Source organism: Eumetopias jubatus, unplaced genomic scaffold, assembly GCF_037043125.1.
Source record: "Eumetopias jubatus isolate StellerSeaLion01/CBP00866 unplaced genomic scaffold, mEumJub1_p1.0 scaffold_15, whole genome shotgun sequence".
In the NCBI taxonomy this organism is placed as follows: Eukaryota; Metazoa; Chordata; class Mammalia; order Carnivora; family Otariidae; genus Eumetopias; species Eumetopias jubatus.
Window position 1 is genome coordinate 88,125,945 of NW_028274821.1, and position 27,346 is coordinate 88,153,290.

General features: G+C 56.0%; 1 protein-coding gene and 1 long non-coding RNA gene across 2 annotated transcripts; one reads left to right on the plus strand and one right to left on the minus strand.

The window, feature by feature from the left end:
* On the plus strand, positions 1-27,096 carry LRRC8A (leucine rich repeat containing 8 VRAC subunit A). The gene is made up of 4 exons (XM_028107681.2): positions 1-110; positions 3,311-3,417; positions 18,869-21,033; positions 26,386-27,096. Exons 3-4 carry the CDS (start codon positions 18,877-18,879, stop codon positions 26,659-26,661), a joined length of 2,433 nt encoding a protein of 810 aa, XP_027963482.2. The 5' UTR covers positions 1-110; positions 3,311-3,417; positions 18,869-18,876; the 3' UTR covers positions 26,662-27,096.
* LOC114212918 (uncharacterized) lies at positions 5,852-17,462 on the minus strand. Its single transcript, XR_015766878.1, has 3 exons — positions 17,344-17,462; positions 6,011-6,296; positions 5,852-5,928 (listed from the first exon to the last, which is right to left on the minus strand). It is a non-coding gene; the product is annotated as an uncharacterized LOC114212918 (long non-coding RNA).
* Positions 27,097-27,346: the final 250 nt, after the last annotated feature.

Consider the following 27,346-nt stretch of genomic DNA (forward strand, 5'->3'; position numbering starts at 1 on the left):
CAGTGAGGGACAAACAAAAGGAGGCGCCGGAGGGGCGCAGCGGCCGGCGGCGGGACGGAGCGGCGGGGGTGCGGGGCTGCCTGCTGGGCGGCCGGACCGGGCGGGACCAGGTGAGCGGGTGGCGCGGGGAAAGGGGCACGAGCTGTCACTTCTCGAAACCCACTCCTACACGCCCCCGGCCAGCTGCCCGGTCCCGGGCGTCTCGGGCCGCTCGGGCTCTGCCCGCCGCGGCTGGCTCCCTGGGGGCCTCCCGCGGCAGCTCAGTTCGGCCTACCTCCTGGCTCCCCCGTACTCCAGGTCTCCGGGGCCCCACCCTCTTCCCGGTGCCGCGGCGCGCGAGCCCCCTCCCGGGCACCCCAGTGCCTCCCAGCGCTCTACATACCGGGAGTTTCCGCCTGGTCTCCCCCAGGTCCCGTTGTCATCCCCTGGGTTCCCCCAGATCCGAACCCCTACACTCACACACTCCCCACTTCTAGAGGTTCCACCTTGGAACCTCTCCTTGGCAGGTTTTTGTTTTTGTTTCCGTTTTGAAAGGTTTCCCGGGTTCTCTTCTCCTGGGCTCCTGGCCCCCTCCACTTCCCTTGGACCCCTCCCTCCTCTTGATCGGGCGGGAACAGTGCCCTGACTTGGGGGCAGGATCCCTGGCTAAGATCTTGGGGCCCGTGTGGACTGGGGTTCCCGGGAAGACCGGTTCAGGGTCTGAGGCCCCGGGGCCCTGCCCGTGCCCTGTGCATCAGTGTGGGCCTGAGAGCCGGATCTGATGAGGTCCGGGCTGGAGATCCAGCAAAGTTGATTCCCAGGCTGAAGGAGCATGGCCAGGGTGGTTGAGGTTCACGATGATTCTGCTTCTTTTGTTGACTGTTTTTTCCCCTTGGTCTGGACCGGAGTGAACCAAGATTGGGCTGGTGCTCAGCTGATGCAACTACGGACTGCCTTTTTTGGGAAGGAGGAGAGATGGTTGGGGGGTGTCCGGCACCCTTCTGATTAGGAGTTGGCTGGAAGGGTGGGGCTGACCACACTCCCCTCATGCTTCTTCCCCGGCTCTACCCCAGGAAGCCTTTTGAGGATGAGGTGTGAGGATGAAGAGGGAGAGAGCTTGTGAGAGAAAGGGAATTTGGGCCTAGATTGTGGAGGAGGGATTTGGTGAGCTAGAAAGGCTCCCATGGGCCTCACCCACCTTTTCCATTAGGAGTTTCTTTAACCTCTCCGAGTAGACAGACCTGCAGGCAGACAGACTGGAGGCAGGAGGAGGAGGTCTGCTGTTGGTGACATTTCCTGTGGAGGGGGTGGGGGAGTGGGAGTTTGCTCAGAGAGACTGGGCAGTGCCCGTGGCTCAGTCACACTGGCATTGCCTTCATGAAGGTCAGGTCTTCCTCTGGCTTGTGAGGGGAGGTAAGGACAGATGACTTGCACTGGCAGACTGGAGAGATGCTGGGCATGAATGACCGGCCTCCGTCTTTCCTGTGTTCCCAGTCTTAGAGGTGCTTTGGGTTCTGGTCTAATGCCCCTCTGCCTTCCAGGGTACAGAGCAGGGGCCCAAGAAATGTTTGTGACTGCCCTCCTCCCCAACTCAATGATGTGCTTTTGTACTCCATCCCTCGGGCACACCCACCAGTTTCCTCTGCAAACTTTGAGTGGCCTTTCCGGACAGAGGGGGAACCTGAGGATTGCCCCATTGGGTCGGAACTTGGGGAAGTTGCTGGGTCTTGGGTTGTTGCCTGGCTTGGGCTGGACCTCACCTGTAGCAGCTGGAGGGAAGGGATCAGCCTGGTTCCTGACTACCTGTCCTCTGAGAGTGGAGGTGATTCCAAGTTTTCACATGGGGACACTGAGGCACGGGTTAATGGTCTAAGACCTGATGAGGAGTCAGGTGAGATAGGTGTGGGGCCCTAGAGCCCAGCACACCATCTCTCCATCCCTCGATCCTTCAGTCATTTATTCGTCCATTCATCCACTTGGCCATTCTTTAGTAAGTACCTGGCCTGGACCAAGAATGATGCTAGAGAACACAGTCCCTGGCCTCCTCTGAGCTGCAGTCTGGGAGGAGAGGCATGCAGGAAAACATTGACACAGTGGCCAGCATAATAATAGAAATATTACAGAGGAAGGAGGCCTTAGCTTTGGGTGAATATGTTGGGGGTGGTCAGTGTGTATTTCCTGGAGGAGGGAGGACTAGAAGCATCAGTGACAGGGAGTTCCGAGGCCTGAGTTCTGGTTCAGGCTGGGCCATGGTCAGGTGACTGGGCTGCCCAGCCTCAGTGGGGACTCTGTCCTTGAGGAGCGCAGGGTGGGGGTAGAGTCTGGCTCAGTGGCCTCTCCGTCTTTACAGCTCTAGGTGCTTTACTGCTAGTTGCCGTCACCCTGTGTGGGTTTACTGGGTTATTGACCTATCTCTCCTCCAGGCTGGGGACTGTCTTCTGCTTCTTTCCTCCCAGCACGACGCCTAGCACCGAGTAGGTGCGTGAAATGCTTACTGGTAAACGTGGTTAAAAGGCTCCACAGTGCCTCCCAGAGCCATTCAGGTCCCTTTGTCTGCCCGTGCACTCCCCACCTGCACTCCCTCCTTCCTCTTAACTCCTGCTTATCCTTTGGCCCCTCCCCGGTGGCTGAGCCACCATCCCAACTCCTAGTGGTTTGATACTCCCCGCCCCCACCCCTACTGTGGTCTGATCACACTTCTCCCCCCACCCTGCTGACTTGTCCTTTTGAGTCTTGTGGATGGTTCTGAGCAGAGTGCCTGGGATGTAGTAGATGCTCACTAAATGCTCCCTGACTAATAGGTGCTGGTTGGATTTTGTGTTTGAGTCAAACTCGTGTGTCTGGGCTGAGGCTATGTTTTTGCCTGGACCCAGCTCGCCCCACTGTGGCTCCTGTCCAGCCATCTCCCACCTCCAGTCCGAGATCTAGTCAGACTGAACCACTCAGCATTGTCTAGCTGTCATGTTCTCTCCCTTCCAGGCAAACTTGTGCTGTTTCTTATGCCTGGAATGCTCTTTCTCCAGCTTCTTCTCCCTCAGGAGTCGACTCAGGCAACACCTTTTCCAGGGAGCCTTCTCTCACCCCACTAGTCTGGGTCTAGTGCTTCTTCCATATTCCTGTAGCTGCCAGGTACCCCCAGCGGAGCCCTGGGCTCTCCACAGCCAACGGTAATTGTTGGCATTGCCCCGTAGCTTGTCTGGTTCTCTCTTGTCACTCCAAGAGCCCAGCCCAGGGCCTGGCACTGAGCCAGCACTCAGAAAATGTTGGCAGCGCAGCAGGTAACTCTGATGGTCACACATCCCTGCTGACAGTAGTTCTTACTTCCTCGTAGGGAGGCAGCTTCCATGGAGCGAGAGGAATGCCAAGACCCTGCCCAGACAGACGTGGGCCAGCCTCAGCACCGACAGCCAACACGCAGATAGCAGAGCCGTCCACGGGGTAAGGACCGGGCCCCTCTCCTTCCAGGCCAGCTTCCAGTCAGGTGCCTTCCCCAGCTTAGAGGGCAAAGGGCAGTATCCATCTCTGCAGTCCTTTGCTCTTCTTACTGTAGATTCAGGGCATCGAGGGCAAAGGTGGCAGGAGACAGAAAGCTTCTTCCTTCTCCCGACTCCGTGGCCGGCGGAGGAGGATGTGGCTGCTGGACTTCAAATGCCAATGTTAGGTTTCATGGTGCACCTCTGTTCTTTGCTCTCTCAGCGCAGATCTTGTCAGTCTGACCTGACCACATTTCCCAAGGTGTGTTCCGTGGAACACCGGTTTCTGTGGTCACAGTGGTTAGATAACCCTGGGAGACAAGTTGTCCCTGCTGCAGGACTTCTCAGCCTTGACTGCGTCGGAGTGAGCTTGAGGCGGCTCGGAGGGGGAGCCGGCACGTTGTGTGTCCCTATGCTTATTTGATCACGTGGACACCATTGGGGATCGGGATTCCTTGGCCTGCACTTTGGAAACCGGTTTCCAAAGGCAGGAGAGTGCACTGGTTAAGGACCCAGACTTCATAGTCAGACCCGGGTTTGAGGCCTCGCTGTCACGTGTTCAGTGAGGGACTGTGGGCCGGTCACCCTGCCTCTCTGAGCCTCAGTTTCCTTAGCTGTAAAAAGGCGATAATTTTAGCACCTTACCTCCCTGTAGGGTATTTTGAAGATTAAGTATGTTGATAGAGGGAAGGCACTTAGCAGAGTACGTCCCAGGACGTGTTCCATAACCTGAGCGGCATTGGGTGGACTACTTTCTAATTTATAAAACACACCCTTAATCAATGATTTCCTCTGGCCATTTGAGGAAACTCAGGCGGTGGCCGTTGTCCCTTATTTACAGATGTGGAAACTGAGGTTCAGGGGGAGGAAGCAGCTCGCCCAAGAGTTAGGAAGGAAGGAGGGCTGTGGGACCGGAACCACATCCTCGAATCCCAGATCACGGTCCTTTGTTCTCTGCCCGAGGCCTCCGTGCATCCACCTGTCACCTCAGCTTCTGGTTAAGGAGGACCCGGCCCTCCCCAGCCAGGATTTTAAAAGAAATAGTAATCTTTTTTTTTTTTTTTGGTAATTACCAATATAGCTGCGTTTCCGCTGTATGTTTTTATAATGTTTTGATTTTGATGTCATGGAAAGCGAAAGTCTCCCGTGATCCCCATCTCCAGAGATATGAATGGGGAGGAGTGTATTATTCCACATGTATTATTACTGTTTGCTTATTTTTCCCATGTTAAGTCTTTTTTTTTTTTTTAAGATTTTATTTGTTCATTTGCGACACACACAGAGAGAGCGAGCATGAGCAGTGGGGGGGGCAGAGGGAGAGGGAGAAGCAGACTCTCCGCTGAGCCAGGAGCCCGACGTGGGGCTCGATCCCAGGACCCTGGGATCTTGACCTGAGCCGAAGGCAGACGCTTAACCATCTGAGCCACCCAGGCGCCCTTCCCATGTCAAGTCTTGTCAGGGTTGCTGGTTCGCAGTTTGCTCCCGTTTCGTTTCCGGGCCCCCCCAGGACCCCTTTCCCAGGGAAGGGTGGGTCTGTGTGTGAGTACTGTCAGCACGCTCCTGTTGCCCCATCCTCACCATTCCGGGGTTTGGAGCTATCTGTGAGGGTGTTTACAGCAGCACGGGGCCGGGGTGGGGGGGGGTTGCGGTTAGGAAATGCCTGGTGTGTGATTTTGTTGACTCTCCTGTTTATTGGGACAAGGTCAGCAAACCCCAGCCCTGCTCTGCTGGAGTTTCCTGTTGGCTTTGAGGAACCCTGCCTCCCCGACAGGAGAGGGGAGGCCTGAGCTGAGGTCTCTCTGGCCAGGGATGAGCAGGAAGCAGCAGGCCCTACTTATCTGAGATCAGAATTCCTCCTCCGTGCCAGGGACAGCTTGGAGGGAACGGCATGGGCCGTCCTGAGAGGTTTTAGCCTCCACTGTCTGCCTAGGGCAGGGGCCAGGTTGGGAGTTGGGAGGGACACGCATGAGTTGCTGTGTTGCCTGAGTATGGCCCTGACTCATTTACCCTGGCAATTCCCCGGGGAAGTGTTGGTCCCTTCGGAATGCTCCTTTCAGGTTTTTTGGTTTTTGTTTTTTGCTTTTAAGATTTTATTTTTAAGTAATCTCTACACCCAACATGGGGCTTGAACTCACTACCCCAAGATCAGGCTCCACCGACTGAGCTAGCCAGGCACGCCCCTCTCCTTTCAGGTGTTTGTTTTTTGTTTTTTAAGATTTTTTTATTTATTCATTGAGAGAGACAGAGAGAGAGCATGAGGAGGGGAAGGGAGAGGCCAAGGGAGAGGGGGAAGTAGCCTCCCTGCTGAGCAGGGACCCTGACATGGGGCTCGATCCCGGGACCCTGGGATCATGACCTGAGCCGAAGGCAGCCGCTTCACCGACTGAGCCAGCCAGGCGCCCCTCCTTTTGGGCTGTAATCTTGAGGGTGGGCAGGTGCGGAGGAGGCTGCCCTGTGATCTGGGTCGAAAGCCGCTCTGTTGGGACAGGAGGGATTTCAGGCCTGGCCACCTGGTTTTGTGGTCTGGCAGGGTCGAGCTGGGAACGAGGCGTCCTTACCTGGTGGCCTGTCTTCCTCACCTGTGTTTCTTCCTCCTGTTCTTTCCCTACAGTCTCTTTTTCTTCTCACTCGAGACACTTCTGGCCCCAGGAGTTGGCCTCCCCACCTTCTCCCTCCTCCTAGCAGCGGGGCCTTCATGTCCCCGGTCGTCGTCAGCGGCCACGGTCCGAGCATTGGGCGGGTGGTGCGCCGGGTCACCGCGTACGCATAGCAGCTCTCCTCTGTGAGGTGGTCCCACCGTTTTACAGGCTCACGGCCAAGGCTTGGAGGGGCGAGGGCTCTTGCCTGCGGGTGACAAAGCTGGGACTTGAAGCCGGATCTGTTTGCCTTGGCGGCCTGTGCTCTTTCTACCCCACCTTCTGTTTTTCTTCTCCAGGTTCTCAGGCTCGGAGGTACTTCAGAGCTGCCCAGGGGCTCGTTACAATGCTGGGTTCCCTGGGACCCCCCAGCACATACCTGCAGAGCCTGAGCCGGGGATGGGGTTGGGGGGCAGGAATCTGTATTTTGAGGATGCTCCCAGGCTGGTGCGAGGCTGGCGGTCGGTCTGCAGACCGTGCCAGGAGCCGCTGAGCAGGGTGACGCTTTCAGCCCTGGTCCCCACTGTGGCCAAGGAGTCCCTGTGATTAGCCCTTGGTGTAGAAGCAGGGCCAAGCTCTCCTCAGGACCGGGGGTTCTAGTGACTTCCCAGTACATGCGGGGAGTTAACCATTCCCTCTTCAAGGATGTGTGGGACTGAGGTTTCTAGAACGGCTTTTACTCCCAGCCACAAACATCCCCTGCTATCTTTCCCAGTGCGTTCCTACTGCATCGCGTAGCAAGTTCTATGTTTAACTGTCTCTTGAGAGCCTAAAACCTCAAAATTAAACAGACTGCTGCCGTATAGCCTGCCTGGAGCAACGTTCCACTGGAGGAAAAGCGGCTGTAAAATTCCACAGCCCTCACATGCCACCTGGACACCCTCAGAGGCGCCGCCGCCAAACTCACGCCCTCTGACAGGGTTGGCTGTTGACAGATGTGCTGGGCAGGGGCTGGGCACATGGGGATCCTGCCCCTCACCCCTTTCCCCTGGCACCCTGCATCACGATCTCTGGGGGCAGCCCCCCTCCAGCCCAGAGAGCCGGGCCATAGGCAGCTTACCTTGGCCTCAGTCCCGGTCCCCTGGGGTCTCAGCAGATGTGTCTGCAGCCTCCCGTGGGTGCTCCTGCCCCCATTCCATAACTGGTCCAGGCATGCAGTGCTGGTGCTCATAGCAGACCGAGGCCCCTCTGCCCCCATGGGCCCAGATGTGGCTACCTGGCTTGTGGGCCCAGACCCGACAGAGTGGGGCTCCCTTCTAGAGTTTCCTTAAAGCTATCCCCAAGATACCAGAGGCACTTGAGTATGTTCTGCTAGGATTTCCTGCAGAGGCCTTGATTCCACATATCCCTCAGGAAAAGGGGTCTGGTCCTAGGAAGCATTTCCGGGGTTCTGGGGGCTCAGGTAGGGCCCGGGAGATCTGCTTGCCTTTGAGGCAGATTGGCACAATGGAAAGTCAGCCCTGTGGGGATCTGTCCCAGCACCTTCTAGCTCTGTGGCCTTGGACAGGTCGCTTAACCTCTCTCCCATAAAGGGACGGGTGAAACCTGCCGTAACAATAACAGCAGCTACTATTGTGGTCTTAAATACATGGCAGGCCCTGGGCCAGACCTTTCCACGGACTCTGTCATTCAGTCCTCGCTACAAGTCATGACCATTTTACAGATGAGGAAACCAGAGCCCTGGGAGGTAAGGTGACTTTCCCAGGGTCACCCACTGGTGAAGTGATGGGCAGCTGAGGCACAGGAAGTGCTGGGTGGGCAAGGGGGCGGCTTGGGCCTCCAGCCTGGCCTGCTGCTCCGTGGGCTTGGCTGGGAGCCCTCGGTGGTGTCCCTCACCTGTCACCCTTCACCCCGTCGGGTAGGCCACAGCCTTGCAAGATTGCCTGAGGACGGACCTGTTTGGGAGGCCCAGTCCAAATGTGAGAGCAGTTTGGAAATGAAACTTGTGCCTTCCCCCTCTTGCCCTGACTGCCTCCCCTCTTCCTTTCCTGGGAAGTGAGGGTGTGCCTTTCTGTGCGGGGTAAGTGCCCAGCCAGGCAGTGCCCCTAGCCTGCTGCTAACTCACCCCAAGTGGGTGTGGGGGCCTGGAGGGCAATGCCCTGCTCTTGAGTGGGTGGGGGCTGTGTGCACCCGAAGACGAGGTGAGACCTTTCTTCCCACTCCTGGCTCTGGGACCAGAGGAAGCCCAGGGGTGCTGACTGAGGAGCAGATTCGCAGGCCCGGAGCCCTTCCGGGACAGGGCCCCTGACCCACTGTCTTCCTTAGGCCTCTGGAGAATGGCCCTTCCCCCTTCCCTGTGAGAGCGTCAGAAGGACAGACCGCCTTCCCAAGTGTGGTACAAGGAGGGGCGCCAGCCTCCTGCCTCCCCTCTTGCCTGGGAAGCTTGCCCAGCATCTCTGTTTGGGCTTTAACAAAAGATTCTCTGTGCCCTGTTTACCCGTAGCCCGGCCTGCCTGCCATGCCTCGAGTGTGAAAGCCAAAGGTCTGCAGGCTGACGTGGGGACTGGAGCATGCTGGGGTGGTCCCCCTCTGGGCTGGAGTGGGCAGCGGGTCATTTCTTTGACTCCCTTCCCCTTCTGGAAGAAGCATCAGGGGAAATCAACAACGTCGAGGGATACCTAAGGGGTGGTTCTGAGAGCAAATCGCCGACTCTCTACCTCCATCCTTTCCTGGGGTCCTAAGCCTGGCGGGGGCTCCAGAAGCTCAAGGCTCTTGAGTGTGGCCTGTGTGACGGGTCAGGTCCTGGAGGGCTCCGGGGGGTCAGGTCTGTGCTTGAAGGTGCCTGTCCTTGTGGCTCACCCTCACCTGGGTGTCTTCCCCCTGCTCCGGGAGGGTTTTCTGTGATGGCAGGGGGTTGTAACCATAGCGCACCTTTCTCTGGGCCACAGGCAGGATAATGTCATGTCATTTAAGTAGTTACAAGAAGCCTCTGAGGTAGGTTTGGCAATACTCCCATTTTGCAGTTGAGGAGGCTGAGGCTCAGAGCAAAGGTTGTTTGTCCCCAGGCTCTGAGCTTACCCAGCCTGGGTGCTCCTTCCCTACAGTGAGGACAGCGCCCCGTGGAGTGTCTGTCACACGGGTGGGGCAGGCAGGGTGGCCTCACCTTCTCCTAACTCAGTAGATGGCAGGTCCTTCTCATAAACTTTTACAATCCTCGGAAATCACACAGTGAGGAAGGTCTTTTCTCCCCAGGTACTTTTCCTACTCATCAAAGTACCAAACTTCAATGATAGAAGAGTGTGTCGTATGGACAACCCTCTACAGTCTTACCCACCCTCAGACTTAACTACGTACAGTTCTATGTATAGCTTTCCAGATTTTTCTATGCATACAGCAATAAGTTACTGATAGGATTTTTTTTGGAAGAAGAATGAGATCATGCTTCTCTTCTCCTAATTTCGTTACATTGCGGTCTGATCCCCATAACTGGAAGATTAAAAATCATCACCATTTTTAAGTGTGGCTTCAGTAGCATTAAAGCTGTCACGTCAAGGTGCAGCCACCAGTGATTTCCAGAATTTGTGTTCATCTTTTTTTTTTTTTAAGATTTTATTTATTTGACAGAGAGAGAGAGATAGAAAGAGCAGGAACACAGGCAGGGGGAGTAGGAGACAGAGAAGCAGGCTTCCCGCTGAGCAGGGAGCCCGATGCGGGGCTCCATCCCAGGACCCCGGGATCATGACCTGAGCCGAAGGCAGACGCTCAACGACTGAGCCACCCAGGCGCCCCTCAGAATTTGTGTTCATCTTGCACACAAATTGATGAAGCTCTGTCCCCGTTAAACACTGGCTCCGCACCCTCCCCTCCCCCAGCCCCTGCACCCACCCTTCTGCTTTCTGTGTTGATAAATTTGCCTGCCTACCTCATATGAGTGGATTCCTGCAGCGTTTGTCCTTTTGTGACTGGCTTCTTTCACAGAGCCTGTATTTAGCCTATATTTTCCTCTACTGGACAGCATCTTTTTTTTTTTTTTTTTTTTTTAAATATCTGGACATCTTTTGGGTCCCTGTATCCAGAGATATGAGGTAGGGAACACTATTCTTATTTTAAAGTTGTAAAAACAGAGCCTCAGGCTAGTAATTGGCCCCGGGGTCATGGAAGGATTTCAGGTGAGAGCTGGCTTTGAACCTGTCTTCGCAGCTCCAAAGCTCTTGCTCTCTGCACTCTCCGAGATCTGCCTGTCACCAAGGGGAAGATAGGGGCTCCCTGGGTTGCTTCTCTGACCCCCGACCCCCACCCAGGGCCTCACCACGGGAACCCGGCCCCGCTTCTCCCCACCTGCAAGTGGAAAAGGGTCTGGCCGCCTCCTACCGACTTGGGCAGCTCCTTGGAGGCAGGGCAGCCCCAGGCAGGGGTGGAATTGCGTTCTGCGGGATCCTCAAGAGACCACAGGTGCCCCCGCGCCGGTCAGGAACAGGCCAGTTGGAAGGAGGAGCTGAATTTGCTGCCCTGGCAATGGGTCCAGACCTGTTGCCTCCAGCTCAGCCTGGCAGGGCTAAGGATCGGAGAGAGGACCCGCCAAGGAGGGGTAGAAATGGATGATTATTTTGGTAAATTTTGACAAATATCTTTTGCACTAATTGGTTCAGATACAGTCTCTCTCAAAATATTTGAGACACAAGTGAAGCCTCTTCCGCAGTCCCTTTCTCTTCCCTCTCGGTGGCGGGGGGGGGGGGATTATTATCTTGATTTGGGGGCTCTCCATGCATGTTTTATAGCTTTACAACACCTGGATATATACATTATAGAAATCCTTCCATAACACATAAGGCATTACTCTGTAGCATGTTTCCTGGCTCAGCATCGTTTTTGAGGTCTGTTCACGTTGGTACATGCAGGTATAGATCATTAACTCGTTGCTTTCACATTCCATTGTATGATGATGATGATTTATCCTTTCTCCTGTTGATGGATGGGTGGCCGCTGATTTGGGGCTGTTAGGAACAACTCTTCAATGAGCATTTTTGTCCATGGCTCCACGTGTGTGTAACGATTCTCTGAGATCTCTAACTAGGAGAGAAGTGGCTGGATTGTAGGATATGTGCGTCCTAATCTCAGGCAGGAATTCAGCATTTTTGCCAGTCCCAGTGGAGTGAAATGGCATCTGATTACATTCCCTGATTAGTAATGAGGTTAGGAATTAGTTTCATATATTAATTTCCATTTGCATTTTTTCTTATGAGTTGTCTATTCATTTTTTTCCAGATTTATTTATTTCAGAGAGAGAGAGTGAGTGAGCAAGCGCACGTGGATGTGCACAAACTCATGGGGGGGTTGGTAAGAGGGCAGAGGGAGAGAATCTCGAGCAGATTCCCTGCTGAGCGCGGAGCCCAACTCTGGGCTCAATCTCACAACCCTGAGATCCTGAGATTGTGACCTGAGCCAAAATCAAGAGTCGGATGCTCAACTTACTGAGCCACCCAGACGCCCTATTTGTGTATTTTGCCATTTCTTTCTATTGGATTGTCTCTTTTCTTGTGTTTGTAGGAGTTCTACACTTGATCTTAGCCAAAAGGCCGAGAAGCGATTGTAGGAGTTCTGTATTTGTCCTGGATAGTAATCCTTTGGTAGTTAGGCACACCGCAAATATCTCTAACAAATCTGTGGGTTCTTTTTACTTAGCACGTTCTTCGATTCGCATACATTATAACTTAATGTGATCAAAGTATCAATCTTCTCCTGTAAGGATGCATACTTTTCCTTTTTTTTTTTTTAGGATTCATACTTTTCCAGTAGGAAATCCTTTCCTCTCCTAAGTTGATCTCTTAGCTCTTTCTTTAAACCTTTTCAGGTTTTGGCTTAGGTCTTCAGTTCATTGGAATTTTTTTTCATGTAAGGAAGTGGATGAGGCTATGCTTTTCTCCCACGAGTAGCTGAGAGCCAGCTCCGTTCACGGATGCCCATTCTTTCCCCCTGACCTGCAAAGCCAACACTGTCACGTCTGTTTCCAGACATTGTGGCGTCTGTCTCTACACTTGGTTTTCTGTTCCTGTGGTCCATCCATCTATCCCTACATTAGCACCACATCGGCTGAATTCCTGTAGCTTTGTAGTAAGTCTCCTCCCACCTTGTTCTTCCAAATTGTTGTAGCTTATTCTTTTTTTTTTTTTTTTTTAAGATTTTATTTGTGAGAGAGAGCGCGAGCGTGAGCAGGGGGAGGGGCAGAGGGAAAGAGAGAGAGAATCTCAAGCAGACTCTGCTGAGTGTGGAGACCGACTCAGGGCTTGATCCCACAACCCTGAGATTGTGACCTGAACCGAAATCCAGAGTCAGACACTCAACTGACTGAGCCACCTGGGCGCCCCTGTTACTTACTTTTGTAGGTCACATACTCCAGACAGTTTCTCTCTAACCAAGTCATCAGGTGTCTTGCTCTAATGTGTTCTTATTATTTCATATAGTCTATCATCTGATCATTTAATAAGTATTTAACCAGTCAGCCCATAATGGGCACCTGGGTGGTTTCCAGTTTTCCTAGGGCATAAATGACACGGTGATGAACATTCCTGTAACTGATTCTTGTCCTAGAATCTTTCCCAGACAGTTGGTGCCCTCTCTCCTCCTGTGTCCTTCCCGTCAGCAGATCTTCTCTCCACCGTATTCTGGGCTCCGCATAAGGGACCTGGATGAATCTGGAGTGGCCTCTGTACTGTGGGACTCCTAGCCTCCTGAGCCCCCGGCCCCTGGGTGGCCTCTTGCCCACTGCCTCCCAAGCTCTTCTTGGGTGCAGCCAGGGGTCTCCCACCTCACTGGTGGATGTTAATCCCTGACTTCTAGAAGGGCACAGTCTCCAGCTCAGAGTGAGACCTCTGTTCTGGAAGAAGGAAAAGTAGCCGGACCAGAACTCTGGGAACAGCAAGGCACACACATTGCCTTATTGTCTTTTCTCAGCCGCCTGAGTTCAACCCGTTGATCTTTGGCCTCTATTCAGGATCCTCTCCAAATTCCCCACCTCTTGGGGCAGAGACCTGACCTGATCTGACCCAGCTCCCCATTGCCCTCCCCAAACTGCCCTCTCAAAGCTTCAAATGAGGGCTGATTCTTTCTTCCTTTCTTATTTTCTTTATTTCTTTCATAGATTTTATTTATTTGAGAGAGAAAGAGAGCTTGAGAGAGAGATCACACACAAGGGGGAGGGGCAGAGGGAGAAGCAGACTCCCTGCTGAGCAAGGAGCCCGATGCGGGGCTCCGTCCCAGGACCCTGGGATCATGACCTGAGCTGAAGGCGGATGCTCAACGACTGAACCACCCAGGCGCCCGCTTGGTTTCTTTCTCTTTTTTCTTTTCTTTTCTTTTCTCTTCTTTTCTTTTCTTTTCTCTTCTTTTCTTTCTTCTCTTCTCTTCTCTTCTTTCTTTTTTCTTCTCTGTTTCTTTGGAACTTTGATATTTTTTCAATCACAAAGATAATGCACGCTGGTTAAAAAAAAAAATCAGTTTCAGGGCGCCTGGGTGGCTCAGTTGGTTAAGCGACTGCCTTCGGCTCAGGTCACGATCCTGGAGTCCCGGGATCGAGTCCCACATCGGGCTTCCTGCTCAGCAGGGAGTCTGCTTCTCCCTCTGACCCTCTTCCCTCTCGTGCTTTCTATCTCTCATTCTCTCTCTCTCTCAAATAAATAAATAAAATCTTAAAAAAAAAAAAGTCAGTTTCCTTTCATTCGGTTTCTTATTCCCACTCCGAGAGGGCGTCCCTCCCCACGGGGCAGGGACTGTTGGTCAAGGGTTTATCAGAATGGGACTGTATTTATTTATTTTTCTGGATCTCGCTTTTTTCCACATTGGTATTACGTACAGAGCTCCTTGGTTCCATTGAAAAGGCCATGGTGCGTTGTAGTGGCAGGAAGTGCTTACCGCCCACCTACTGTGGGCCAGGCCCCGCCTACCTGCGTCTCTGCCAGGTGTCTGCCAGCCCTGTGGGTGCTTTGCTTCATCCATTTCCTTCCTTTCTGGTCCTGTTCTGTGCACTTTTCAATCACCCCTGACTGTTGAGATCAGGATTGCTCTGGGGGGCCAGGCCCGTGTCTGCTTCAGCCCCCTTCCACAGATGGGGGTGCTAAGGCTCAGAGACATGAAGACGCCTGCTCAGGGTCACTCCAGCACCCAGGGCAGAGGCTCACTGGCCTGGCTGTCCCTCCAGCACTAAGTTCACATCATGTAGCTCGGGGCTTGTTCTCCACCTGACCCAGGGCCCACACACAGGCAGTTTGGGAAGCCTCATTTCTGTGCCTTCTGATTGTCCCGAAAGCTTGGCTGGGCTTCTGTTCCCACACCCCTAGTTTATGGATGGGGAGACCAACATGCCACTTTCTAGGAGAGGAGTCCTGGCTCCTCAACACGCTGTTCCCTCCCTGCTGGCTACAGGCAGGGGTGGCCAGGACAAGGGGGTGTCTGGTGACATCAGCACCTCTAGAGCCAAGCCTCGCTGGCTGACCTCCGGGTGGGACGCAGTTGGAAGGGAGGCATCCATGGTGGGCACAGGCCTGGGATCACACGCCCCTGGGCACCTTGACCACCTTTTACAAAATGTGGTCACATCCACGACAGAGTCTGTGCTCTGGGACAGGAAAACAGGCCGTGGGAGAGAAGCTGTTCCACACGTCTGCTAGGAGGCCATACCGGTTAGGGAGGGCTCAGTGCAGGGAGGGGATGAACTGCCTGCAGGAAACGGCCTGAAAAGGGTGCTTTCTGTAACTGGGAAGGAAGATCCCCACTTCCTTGGGTCTGCCCGTTTCCGTGTGGTGCTTTCCTGACCGGACCAGCTGTGTCGCAAGGCAGCTGCCATGTGGGATTTGCTCTAGCAGCGTGGCCCCCTGGAGGCGCTGCATGCCTGGGCTGCCCCGTGGATCTGGCTTTGAAGGTGGCCTCTGTCACTTACAGGTGAAGTTGGGCACATGGCTTCTCTCTCTGAGCCTCAGTTTCCCTGTCTGTAAAACGGGTATGGGGAATATTTCAGCCTTAAAAAGGAAGGGAATTCTGACATCCATGCTAAAACATGGATGAGGGCTTTCTATTAACTGAAGTAAGCCAGACATCAAGAGACAAATACTGTTACAATTCCACCTTTATGAAGTACCTAGGGTACTTTAGTAGTTTAGTAGGGTACTTTAGTAGGGTTTGTGCAGAACCTGAGGCCTAAAGTACCTAGGGTACTTCAACTTTATAAAGACAGAAAGTAGAGGGGCACCTGGGTGGCTCAGTGGGTTAAGCATCCGGCTCTTGATTTTTGACTCAGGTCCTGATCTCAGGGTTGTGAGATCAAGTCCTGCATCCGGCTCTGCGCCGGGTGTGGAGCCTGCTTAAGATTTTCTCTCTTCCGGGGCGCCTGGGTGGCTCAGTCATTAAGCGTCTGCCTTCGGCTCAGGTCATGATCCCAGGGTCTTGGGATCGAGTCCCGCGTCGGGCTCTCTGCTCAGCGGGAAGCCTGCTTCTCCCTCTCCTGCTCCCCCTGCTTGTGTTCCCTCTCTCGCTGTTGCTCTCTCTGTCAAATAAATAAAATCTTTAAAAAAAAAAAAGATTTTCTCTCTTCCCCTCTCCCTCTGTCTCTCACCCCATCTCTCTCTCTCTCTCCAAAAAAAAAAAAAAAAAAAAAGTAGAATGGTTCGTGGCCAGGGACTGGGGAAGGGGAAATAGGGAGCTAGAGTTTAATTGGGGATGGGGTTTCAGTTTAGCTAGACGGAAGCGTTCTGGAGACCCATGGTGGTAGTGGCTGCGCAATGGAAGTGTACTTAATGACACTGAATTGTATACCTAAAAAAGTTTAAAGGGGTAAATTTTATGCTATGTATACATTACCCGAATAAAACTATCTTGAGAAAAAAAATGGGTGGGGGCGCCTGGCTGGCTCAGTCGGTAGAGCATGACTCATGACTCTTGATCTCAGGATTGTGAATTCACCACGTTGGGTGTACAGCTTACTTTAAAAAAAAAAAAAACAACAGCGGTGCCAGAACAATGTGCATGTCCTGGACTTGGCTATGAGTCTTCAGTCTGGGAACAGGAGCTGCCTCCCCCGCCCTCCGTGGGTGTTTAGTGCCCTTGAGTCACTGGCTCCTGGAGCTGGTCCCTGCATGGAGATCCCTACCTGGGGGGTCTGTTTCCTTCCCCAGGGCCCTCGGGGTTGGGAGGGCCAGGAGCCTCTGCTTCCTCCCCATCAGGATGTGTAGCCCTGCCCACATCCACCCGAAACTCACTGCTGCCCTGCCTCCCCGCCACACCCAGGCCCTGCCCTGTCCTGTCCCCCTCTCACGCCCTCTCTTGAGACCCACTGATTTTGTTGAGCACCTACTGTGTTCCGAAGACTTCTGCCCTGTCCCCCTCTCATGCCCTGTCTTGAGACCCACTGATTTTATGAGCACCTATTGTGTTCCGAAGGCTTCTGCCCTGAAGGAGCGTGACAAGGAGGTACCAGAACTGCCTGCCTGCCCCACTCTGTGCTAAGCACAGTGAAAGCCTGCAGTTCTGTGGACGCCACCCAGCAGTGCCGTGAGGTGTTTGTGCAGAACCTGAGGCCTAAAGCCAGTGAGGTCCTCGCCCAAGGCCCTGCAGTGAGGTCAAGGCGGGCAGAACCCAGCTCAGGCTTGTTGGCCCCTGGCTTCCCCCCACATCCTCAGCGAGAGCTACTTGAGAGCAGGCTGCCCCAACCACCTAGCTGTTTCTTCTCGGGGGTCTGGTTGCGGGGCAGGCCCCCCTTCCCTGGTATCCCTGTGGACTAAGGCCTGGGGTTTGGCACCTGCATCTTCTTCCCAGTTTTCTCCCAAAACCCCGTCAGAGAGAAGCGGTGACTTGTCCAGAGTTCCACCAGTGAGGCGGTGGCAGAGGTGAGACAGATACACGGGGCAGCGAGAGGGTGATCCCCACCCTCCACACAGGCCACCCCCACGAGGCTGGCCCTGCGCTGGACTCCCAACTCTGCCTTCCCAAGCCAGGGTGCCTGGCTCTGTCCCCCGCACCTCCACGGAGGCCTTCTCAGCAGGGAGGTGGCATCTGTCTCTCGGGCTGTAGCCACAGCTGCCCCTTGCCCTGTCTCAGGCTCTGCCTCTCCCACTGCTGCCCACACACTCACACTGAACCGAGAGGCCCCTGAGGTGTGGACACACCGTCGTCATTTTTATTGTCCCCAGAGGGCTGAGCCAAGGGCGGGATGGCAGCAAGTTCAGGATGTGCTGGAGACCGGGGGAGGGTAAGAGCCAGCCGAACCAGAACGGAACGGACAATGGATGGGGTTGTTTCCTCCCTCTCTCAGCCTCCCGTTCCCTCACCTGTAAACGGAGCAGTGAACAGTTTCCACCTTGGAAGTCAAGAGGCGACTTGTGCAAAGAAAGCCCCGGGACAGCAGGGGCCCAGAGGCAACTCCTCACTGTAGTGTCCTCACTGGGAGGCTGGCACACCCACTCTCCCTCCAAAACTGGGAGGCTGCAACCACATCCTGCCTGGTCATAAACTGCACCGCCCCCAGCGTCTGGCGTCCTCTTTCTGGACACTGCAGGGGCAGGCTGTTGCACGCCCTCAGGCCCTCTGGCTTGGCCCCTTCTCCCTTCCTGTCCCTAGCCTTTGGGTGCCTGCCTAGTTGTGGACTTGGGGAACTGGGAAGGGAGGGACAAGTGTCCGGGTTTCTTTCAGCTGGAGGCCGACTGTATGATTCAGCAGGTCCTCCCCTGGAGTGCCCCCTTCCCAGGAGTGTGGGTGGTATGAGGAGCCAGCTGGTCATTAGAGGCCCGGGCCTTCCTATGGGGGGGCCATTCACCCTGGCCTGTGAGTCCTGGCCTCACCAGGAAGGCTGACCTCTGGGCTGGAGCTGGTGGCCCAGGACGGGTGGTGGCGTCTGCTGGCCCCATCGTGACCTGAGTTCTGGGAACCCCAGGGGACAGGGAAGCTGGACTCCGGGGCGTGGTCTCTTGGCACTCTTGGCATAGTCAGGTGGACAGCGGGTCCGCGCGGCAATGACGTTGCAAATGGGGAGGTGGAGGGATGGGCCTGGGTTTGGTCTTGACTCTGCCCTGAGTAGTAGAGTGACGTTGGGCAGGTGACTTTACTTCCCTGAGCTTAGTTCCTTACACACACGTAGATGCACACAGCCAGAGATAATATCATAAATGTGATGTCATCTAGCATGGGGCGGAGGCCAGTCTTGTTTTCTCGTCCTTTCTCTGCTTGGCCCCACCCCTTACTGTGCGTGTGTGCGCATGCGCGTGCACGTGTACGTGCACGTGCGTGTCTGTGTCTCTCCCCTCAGGATCCTATATGGACATAATTACAAGCACCCTTGCAGAATTTTTTAAACTTCCCTATTTGTTTTACAGAAGTGAGTTCACATCGAGCCCCCTCTTGTACATTTCGATTTCCCACACTTTGATGGAACCTCTTCCGGTCACTGGGGCAGTGTCTCGGCAGCTGGTTCCAAGTGAACTGAGAGTTTTCAGCGTGCCCCTCTGGTCAGTCTGATCATGAACAGGATGGAGTCTGGACAGGAGTTCCCAAATGCTGCCGCTGGAACGCAGGGGGAGGCCACATTAGCAATCTGTTCGTGTGGCTCCTGACTTCGGTGCTCGGTCTTCGTGTCTGTTAAATGGGGAGACTGCCTGCCTTCCCCGGTGGTGGTTTCCCAGCTACCTGGTGACCACTTGGCATCTGGAGAGAGGCCTATTGGTGGGCCCCCCTGCGAGTGGCAAGGCTGTGACTCCCGGCTGGACTCACCGTGGAATTTTGGACAATGGGTCCGTTGTCTCCTGGGCCCCAGTCGGCCAGGCCGCCCTGCAGTAACCCTCTCCTGTGGGTTCTTTTCAGGTTGAACCATGATTCCAGTGACGGAGCTCCGCTACTTTGCGGACACACAGCCAGCATACCGGATCCTGAAGCCGTGGTGGGACGTGTTCACCGACTACATCTCCATTGTCATGCTGATGATCGCGGTCTTCGGGGGCACGCTGCAGGTCACCCAGGACAAGATGATCTGCCTGCCTTGTAAATGGGTCACCAAGGACTCCTGCAATGACTCCTTCCGGGGCTGGGCAGCCCCAGGCCCGGAGCCCCCCTACCCCAACGCCACGTTGCTGCCGACCCCTGGCACAGGCCCCACAGGCATCAAGTACGACCTGGACCGGCACCAGTACAACTACGTGGACGCCGTCTGCTACGAGAACCGCCTGCACTGGTTCGCCAAGTACTTCCCCTACCTGGTGCTCCTGCACACGCTCATCTTCCTGGCCTGCAGCAACTTCTGGTTCAAGTTCCCTCGCACCAGCTCGAAGCTGGAGCACTTTGTGTCCATCCTGCTCAAGTGCTTCGACTCGCCCTGGACCACCCGGGCCCTGTCTGAGACAGTGGTGGAGGAGAGCGACCCCAAGCCGGCCTTCAGCAAGATGAATGGCTCCATGGACAAGAAGTCGTCGACGGTCAGTGAAGACGTGGAGGCCACCGTACCCATGCTGCAGCGGACCAAGTCCCGGATCGAGCAGGGCATTGTGGACCGCTCGGAGACGGGCGTGCTGGACAAGAAGGAGGGGGAGCAGGCCAAGGCGCTCTTTGAGAAGGTGAAGAAGTTCCGTACCCACGTGGAGGAGGGGGACATCGTGTACCGCTTGTACATGCGGCAGACCATCATCAAGGTGATCAAGTTCATCCTCATCATCTGCTACACCGTCTACTATGTGCACAACATCAAGTTCGACGTGGACTGCACCGTGGACATTGAGAGCCTGACGGGCTACCGCACCTACCGCTGTGCGCACCCGCTGGCCACGCTCTTCAAGATCCTGGCGTCCTTCTACATCAGCCTGGTCATCTTCTACGGGCTCATCTGCATGTACACGCTGTGGTGGATGCTGCGGCGCTCCCTCAAGAAGTACTCGTTCGAGTCCATCCGCGAGGAGAGCAGCTACAGTGACATCCCCGACGTCAAGAATGACTTCGCCTTCATGCTCCACCTCATCGACCAGTACGACCCGCTCTACTCGAAGCGCTTTGCCGTCTTCCTCTCGGAGGTGAGCGAGAACAAGCTACGGCAGCTGAACCTCAACAACGAGTGGACGCTGGACAAGCTGCGGCAACGGCTCACCAAGAACGCACAGGACAAGCTGGAGCTGCACCTGTTCATGCTCAGCGGCATCCCCGACACCGTGTTCGACCTGGTGGAGCTGGAGGTGCTGAAGCTGGAGCTGATCCCGGACGTGACCATCCCGCCCAGCATCGCCCAGCTCACGGGCCTCAAGGAGCTGTGGCTGTACCACACGGCGGCCAAGATTGAGGCGCCCGCCCTGGCCTTCCTGCGTGAGAACCTGCGGGCCCTGCACATCAAGTTCACGGACATTAAGGAGATCCCGTTGTGGATCTACAGCCTGAAGACCCTGGAGGAGTTGCACCTGACAGGCAACCTGAGTGCCGAGAACAACCGCTACATTGTCATTGACGGGCTGCGCGAGCTCAAGCGCCTCAAGGTGCTGCGGCTCAAGAGCAATCTGAGCAAGCTGCCGCAGGTGGTCACCGACGTGGGCGTGCACCTGCAGAAGCTGTCCATCAACAACGAGGGCACCAAGCTCATCGTCCTCAACAGCCTCAAGAAGATGGTGAACCTGACCGAGCTGGAGCTGATCCGCTGCGACCTGGAGCGGATCCCGCACTCCATCTTCAGCCTCCACAACCTGCAGGAGATCGACCTCAAGGACAACAACCTCAAGACCATCGAGGAGATCATCAGCTTCCAGCACCTGCACCGCCTCACCTGCCTTAAGCTGTGGTACAACCACATCGCCTACATCCCCATCCAGATCGGCAACCTCACCAGCCTTGAGCGCCTCTATCTGAACCGCAACAAGATCGAGAAGATCCCCACCCAGCTCTTCTACTGCCGCAAGCTGCGCTACCTGGACCTCAGCCACAACAACCTGACCTTCCTCCCCGCCGACATTGGCCTCCTGCAGAACCTCCAGAACCTGGCTGTCACGGCCAACCGGGTGAGTGGCCTGGCTGTGGCTCTGGGGAAGGGGGGCGGGCGGTTTGCTCAGGAGGCGCAGCATCTCGGGGTGGTCGGGTACTCACCCGTGGTTCCCAGAACCACCCAGGAGGGGGCTTGTTGGGAATACAGATCCCTGGGGGCCCCCCTGCCCAGACCTGTTGACTCGGGATCTCTGGGCCGGGGGCCCTGTCTCTGCCACAGAATGTTGCAGAGTCCTCCTGCCGGGAGGGCTGGTGTCGTCGGGCGGCGTTGGTCCCCCGAGGTGACTTGGGGTGGATTTCTCATAGGCAGGGATGTGCAGGGACAAGAGGTCCCAGGGCTGGGTTGTGGGAGGCGGGACTTAGCCTGGAGCCTGTTCTAGACCACATCTGGAGCCGAGGGGCCAGTCTGGGTCCATGGGCGGACAGAAACCGTGGGTGGCTGGTGCTCACCAAGGCCGAGCCGGGTGGTCTCTGCAGCTCTTGGCCCTGCTGACACCCTTCCCCCTGGGCTTGTCACCACCTGCCTTTCTAGAGAGGAAATTGTACAAACCATCACAGGCCGGCAGTATGGGAGGCCACGCCCTGGAGATGCTCAGGAAACCGTTGGTAGCCCTGTGTACCAGCCCCTTGCCTGGCCAGGGAAGCCCCCCACCCACAGGCCCCTTTTCAGAGGCAGGTGGGTGGGGTTGAGGGCCAGCTGATCCTGTGGCTTTGTGGTCTGGCCCCTGTAGTGCAAACAGAGCTGCAGCCACTGGAAGGACCACCCCCTGCCCACCCTTCCTGGGGACCTACGGAAAGGTGACTCGTTCCCGGTTTCTACTTTCAAGGTGGAGACACAGTGAGGCAGGTGGTGGTGGGATCCCAAAGCCCCGGGGTGGAGACCTGGTTCAGACACCACCTCTGCCCCTCCCCTGCAGACAGTGGCACAAAGCAGCCCACACTGGGCGGGGCACGATGCTCCCGACAGGAACTCTCTCCAGCAGCCGCAGAGGCGGGCGGTCCCCTGAAATGCCCCGCCCCCGCCGCCCCAGGAAGGGACACACCTTCTCCAATGTCACTCAGATTGGAGGGTCTGGGCCCCCTCCCCTCTTCTCTAAGCCCCTCTTACTGCAAACCAGCCTGACTCTTCCGTATATCAGAGTTTGACTCTGATATACGGAAGAGTCACAAACTATCTTCCAACCCCCCAAATTATGACTGTGAGTGTCCAAGGACGAAGGTCAGATCCCACATTGCTTCACGTGGGAGCATCTGCCCCCAGGGCCTGGGACAGGCCACAGATCAGGAAAATTGGACTCCTGGGGGAAAGCTGCATATGGGGAGCACCAGACAGACCCCAACCTCTTCTTTAAGGCCTTCCGCCAGCGCACAGTGTGGGGGCCAGATTGCCCCTGGAGTTGAGTCTGACTAAGGCACCTCACGACCCTTTGTAGCCTGCCTCCTCTGTCCCGGCTGCCCACAGGCTCTGTACCGGCTCTATGCGGGCTCTGTGCGGGCACCCGGGGCTTGCTGGGCCCTCCTTCCTGGTGGAGGGCGCATCAGGCATCCAGCCTGGCTCGCAGTTCCATCCCCTACCCCCAGGCTCCTCACCCCTAGCAGGACTGTTAGGTCACATCACACCTGTTGGCTGAGGTCACCCCTCAGGAAAGGAGCTGGCCACAGGCTCGCTGTCCTGAGGAAGGAGACCCTCTGCATGCCCTGTTTAGCACACTGCTTAATCACATCCTGTCTCCGCCCCTGGAATGCCAGAGGCCTTTGTAGGGAAAAAGTTCACTGGGGCTGATCCTTGTCAGGCCCATGCTTTTTTAAAAAATTTTTAAAATTATTTTTACTTTTGTAACTTTTTAATTTTTTTTATTAACATATAATGTATTATTTGTTTCAGGGGTACAGTTCTGTGACTCATCAGTCTTCCACAATTCACAGCGCCCACCATAACACATAACCTCCCCAATGTCCATCACCCAGCCACCCCATCCCTCCCACCCAAGGCCCGTCCTTTTAAGCTGGAGCCCCTCTCCTCCTCCTCTGTGAGCCACCCGGGGCTGCAGGTAGACGGAGGGGTGGGTGTGACCCGGCTCAGGCCCTTAGCTGCTCTTTCCCCAGGTTTAAACTCGTGTGAATAGGCGCAAAAGGTGCGTTCGTTTGTCTACAGATCCATTTATTCATTCTTTCATTGATTTGGCAAATGGTTTTCACGTACTCCTGGGGTAGAGGAAGGTGCTAGCGGACACAGGGACAAATAAAGCCCACTGGCTGCACATCTAGAGGCTCCTGGGCACACACAAGAAGGGTCTCACCCCAGATTTAGGGCAGGCAGACCTCCTGGAGAAAGGGACATCTCCCCTGGCCCTGAAGATTGAGGGGACGTTAGCCAGATGAAGAGGAAGTGGAGAGTCTAGTAGGTTCTGTCAGTGGGAGGGCGAGCGGTGAGTTGAGCAGCCCCTGGAATTTGGACTTTCCTCTGAGGCCAGGGCTGGAAGAGAGTGCTGTTCTTTCCGCTCATTTCCATCGGATCTTCTTTGTTCCCCTTGTCTGGTGACGTGGATCTTGGCTCTTCCGTTCAGTGCCTGACACACAGCAGATGTTCACCCAATTCTCTGAGTAGATGAAGAAACGAGCTGACTTATCATTGGGAGAGATCGTTCTTGCTGCAGTGTGAGGGGGTGGGTTTGAGGGGCAAGATGAGAGGGGTCAAGAGCTGGCAGGAACCCAGGTGCAGCCATTGGCAGGGGTGAAGCCTGGACTGAGGCTGCCCTGGGTGGAGCGACTTGGGCGGGAGAATCCGCAGGATGGGGCTGGATTGGATGGGGGAGAAGGGGAGAGGTCTGAGTGACTCGGGGTTTCTCACTTGGCTGCCTGGGACGATGGGTCACTGAAACAGGATGCAGGAGGAGTCCCTGGTTTTCAGAGAGGAGACTGTATGTCCCATGTTGGGTGTCTGGAGCCCCTGGGACATCCAAGGGACCGTGTTGAGTCAGCCTGAAGCTCAAGGAGCCGTCCTCATCCCCACTGGGCTCCTGGATGAAGAGGGGTCCTTGTTGGGATCACCGGGGGCAGAGGACGGAGGGAGAGAGGAGTCTGGCTCAAGCCTGTGGGGTCAAAGCGGAAGAGCGAGGCCAGGCAGGAGTGTGTGGGCTTACAGCGCGTGGGGCAGCTGGGTGCAGGAACGGATTCAGGTCCAGTGGATGAGGAGGCACTGTTGCTGACTCTGGCCAGATAGTTTTGGGGGTGGACAGGGCAGAAGCTGGATCACAGCTGAAGAGAGACAGCGTGTTTTTCCACGTGGTTTGTCAGGAGGTCGGGAGGGCGATGGAGCAGCCCCAGAGGCTTCTGGGAGGATTGTCTCTTTTTCCAAAGACTAAGTGGACTTGAGGCTACTTCAGCGCTGATGGGGGAGCCATCGAGGTTCCTGGGAGGTAGGAGAGGGCAGGGTCAGGGTGATAGGACAGGGCCCCAAGCCTTTGGCAGCTGAGTGACGGAAGTGTCCTCGGGAAGAGGACAGGTCCAAAGGACAGGGGTGGCTGTGGTGGGCGCCAAGCTATGGGAGCACCTCTCTTTCCTCTGTGAGACCTGGAGAGAGCTCACTGGCTAGGGCAGGGGGTGCTGGGGAGGGGGCGTTGTGGGGAGGGAGCTCTGCACGTGAACCCCAGCTGTGGCACTCACTGGGTCAAGCCTTTCGTGCTGCCCTGACCCCTGTCTGAGCCACCAGAGGAGTCCACTGTCGGGGGGAGCGGGCTCTTTGGGAAGCTCAGGCCCCCCTCAGTCCTGCCAGAGCCCTGTCATGCCCTCTCACCTTCGTGTCCCTGACCTTCAGCCCTGCTCACCTGGGAGGCCACCTTGGCTCCATCCCTGACCGCTGGGCACAACAGTGGCTGTTTCTGGAGGCCCAGGTCGGGGGTCTCTTTTAAAACAAGTCACCCAAGATCCAGGTCTGCCCAAAGGCCCTCAGGCACAGAGCATTGAAGGCATTTCTCGTCCTACCTTTCATTCTACAGAGGGGGAAACTGAGGCCCAGGGAGGGAAAGGGACTTGCCTGTGAGCGCCATATTTGGCAGAATGGGAACATGGTGCAGGCTGTGAATCAGAGGAAGCAAAAGGCTTGCTTCCGTTCTCTCCCGAGCTTCCTGCCTGCGCGGTCTTGCGCACGTTGTATTTCACTTCTGCAGGCCTCAGCGGGACAATAGGGGCAGTGACAGAGCCACCTCACAGAGGTTATTAAACAGTCTCTCCATCATCCTCACGTGGGGTCGCGTGGGGTCCCTCCTGCCCAGCCTTCTGAAAGAGACTGTTCTGGCAGATAGGCTCGGTGAGAACCCAGGTTTGTAGCCGACTCCTCGCAGAAGGGCTGGGAAGAAGGTGGCCAGAGACACAGCAGGTCCCCACTCGGGCCCCACGGTTTGCTCCTCGCTGCACCGACGGTGTGGACAGATAGCAGAGCACGAGCTGTTGAACCTGGTTCAGTCTTGGCTCCACCATGTTCCAGCTGTGAACCTCTGGGCAGGTTAGCTTCTTTAGGGCCTCCTCGGTGAAATGGTACTCCATCTGGAAAGCAGAAGAGGTGTTTATAGGGTATTTACAGGGAGTTCTGATGGGTAAATGAGGTAATAGTATCAGTGCTCAGAGCCAGCCCACTGTGTAGGAAGCTGTGTGGGGATGTCACCCGTCATCAAAGTTTGCAAACTCAGGAGGGGAATGGCCAATATTGGGCTCCCTGCACTCAAGATCAGGGTGTGACTTGACAGATGAGGGGACCGAGGCCCAGGACCAGGGAGGTGACAGAGCTGGGGTCCCCACCCCTATTGGAGTGCTCCTCACAGTTCTCAGCAACTGGGGTGTGTGATTTTCTCAGCATGCCGTTCTCTTTCATGAATTATTCTTAAACCGGGCAGGCCCCACAGCCTGGCTCCTGAGGAGCCCTGGGCAATGGAGGAGGGGGCAGAGTTGATAGTAGCTGGCCAGTGTGACATGCTTCTTCGGGTGCCGAGCGCTGGGAGACAGTGGGGTACCAGGGGGCCCCAGCCCTGCCTTCTCAGAGCCTGGTCCGGGAGTGACAGGGGGTCAAGCAGCTTCACCATGGAGGGGTTGGTGACGCCGGGGGCCATGGGCGCCCTAGGTTACCCAGGAGGTCAGGGAAGGCTTCCCGGAGGAAGTGACTGCGGAGCTGAGACTTCCCATACAGGCGGAGGTCAGCCAGGCTTTAGGCCAGACGGTGCTGTGGCCTGGGCCCAGGGAGCTGAAACGGGCTTCAGAGGGGTTGCTGGCGCCTGGGCACAGGGGTGGGGTGAGGGGGCAGGGAGAAGCCTCGGCCAAGTCCCCAGATCTGAGCTGTGCCCCTCACTTTGGCCCTCTTGCTCCTGCCCTTCCAGATCGAGGCGCTGCCCCCGGAACTCTTCCAGTGCCGGAAGCTGAGGGCCCTGCACCTGGGCAACAACGTGCTGCAGTCACTGCCCTCGCGGGTGGGCGAGTTGACCAACCTGACCCAGATCGAGCTGCGGGGCAACCGGCTGGAGTGCCTGCCCGTGGAGCTGGGCGAGTGCCCGTTGCTCAAGCGCAGCGGCCTGGTGGTGGAGGAGGACCTGTTCAACACGTTGCCACCCGAAGTGAAGGAGCGGCTGTGGAGGGCCGATAAAGAGCAGGCCTGAACGCCGGCGGACAGCTGAGCACCGGGTCTCTGAGGAGTCCTCGGGGCCCAGGGACCCAGACACCCAGGGACGACCAGCCGGGCCTCAGCCAGGGCAGGAGCCCGGGGCTGGTTGTTGGCTGGGCCATGGCCACGGAACAGTACCTGAGGGGCTGGCCCCTTTCCTCCTTCTGAGACTCATGCCCCCCCGCCCCGGCCCCTGCCCAGGGCGGGCGCCCGTCAGGGAGAGCAGAGACCTATGTCTTAGAGCGCGGTATTTGGACAATCAGGGCCTCCCCCCTGGAGGCCATCTCTGCCCGAGAGGCTGAGCTGATGCCAGAGGCCCAGGGACACCCACTTAGCTCTTGGTATTTATTTTTCTCCACTTTGCATCCCCTCCCTCCAGATAACTTATACATTCCCAACAAAGTTCAGCTCCGGTCGGGGGGGCGGGGGGGGGGGTATGTAAGGAAGGGTGGGTAGTTTCCCTTTTCCTTTTTTGGTGATGCCCCCGGCAGTACCACCCAGACTTGAGCAGAGGGGTCCAGGGAGAACCAGCTGTGACAGTTGCCCCAGGGGTGCTGGGCTGGGCTCTGGCGGTATGGCCCAGGGGACAGCAGACCGCCAGGTGGAAAGGCCAGGCCTGGGGCTGGTCTCATCAGTTTTAGATTTTTTTTTTTTTTTTTTTAAGTAAAAAGAAAAAAAAA

Excerpts from the sequence above, each read along its gene's own strand:
- LRRC8A (XM_028107681.2), top strand. The coding sequence starts at position 18,877 with ATGATTCCAGTGACGGAGCTCCGCTACTTTGCGGACACACAGCCAGCA. Across the intron at positions 21,034-26,385 it reads TGGCTGTCACGGCCAACCGG|ATCGAGGCGCTGCCCCCGGA; the intron begins GTGAGTGGCCTG and ends CTGCCCTTCCAG.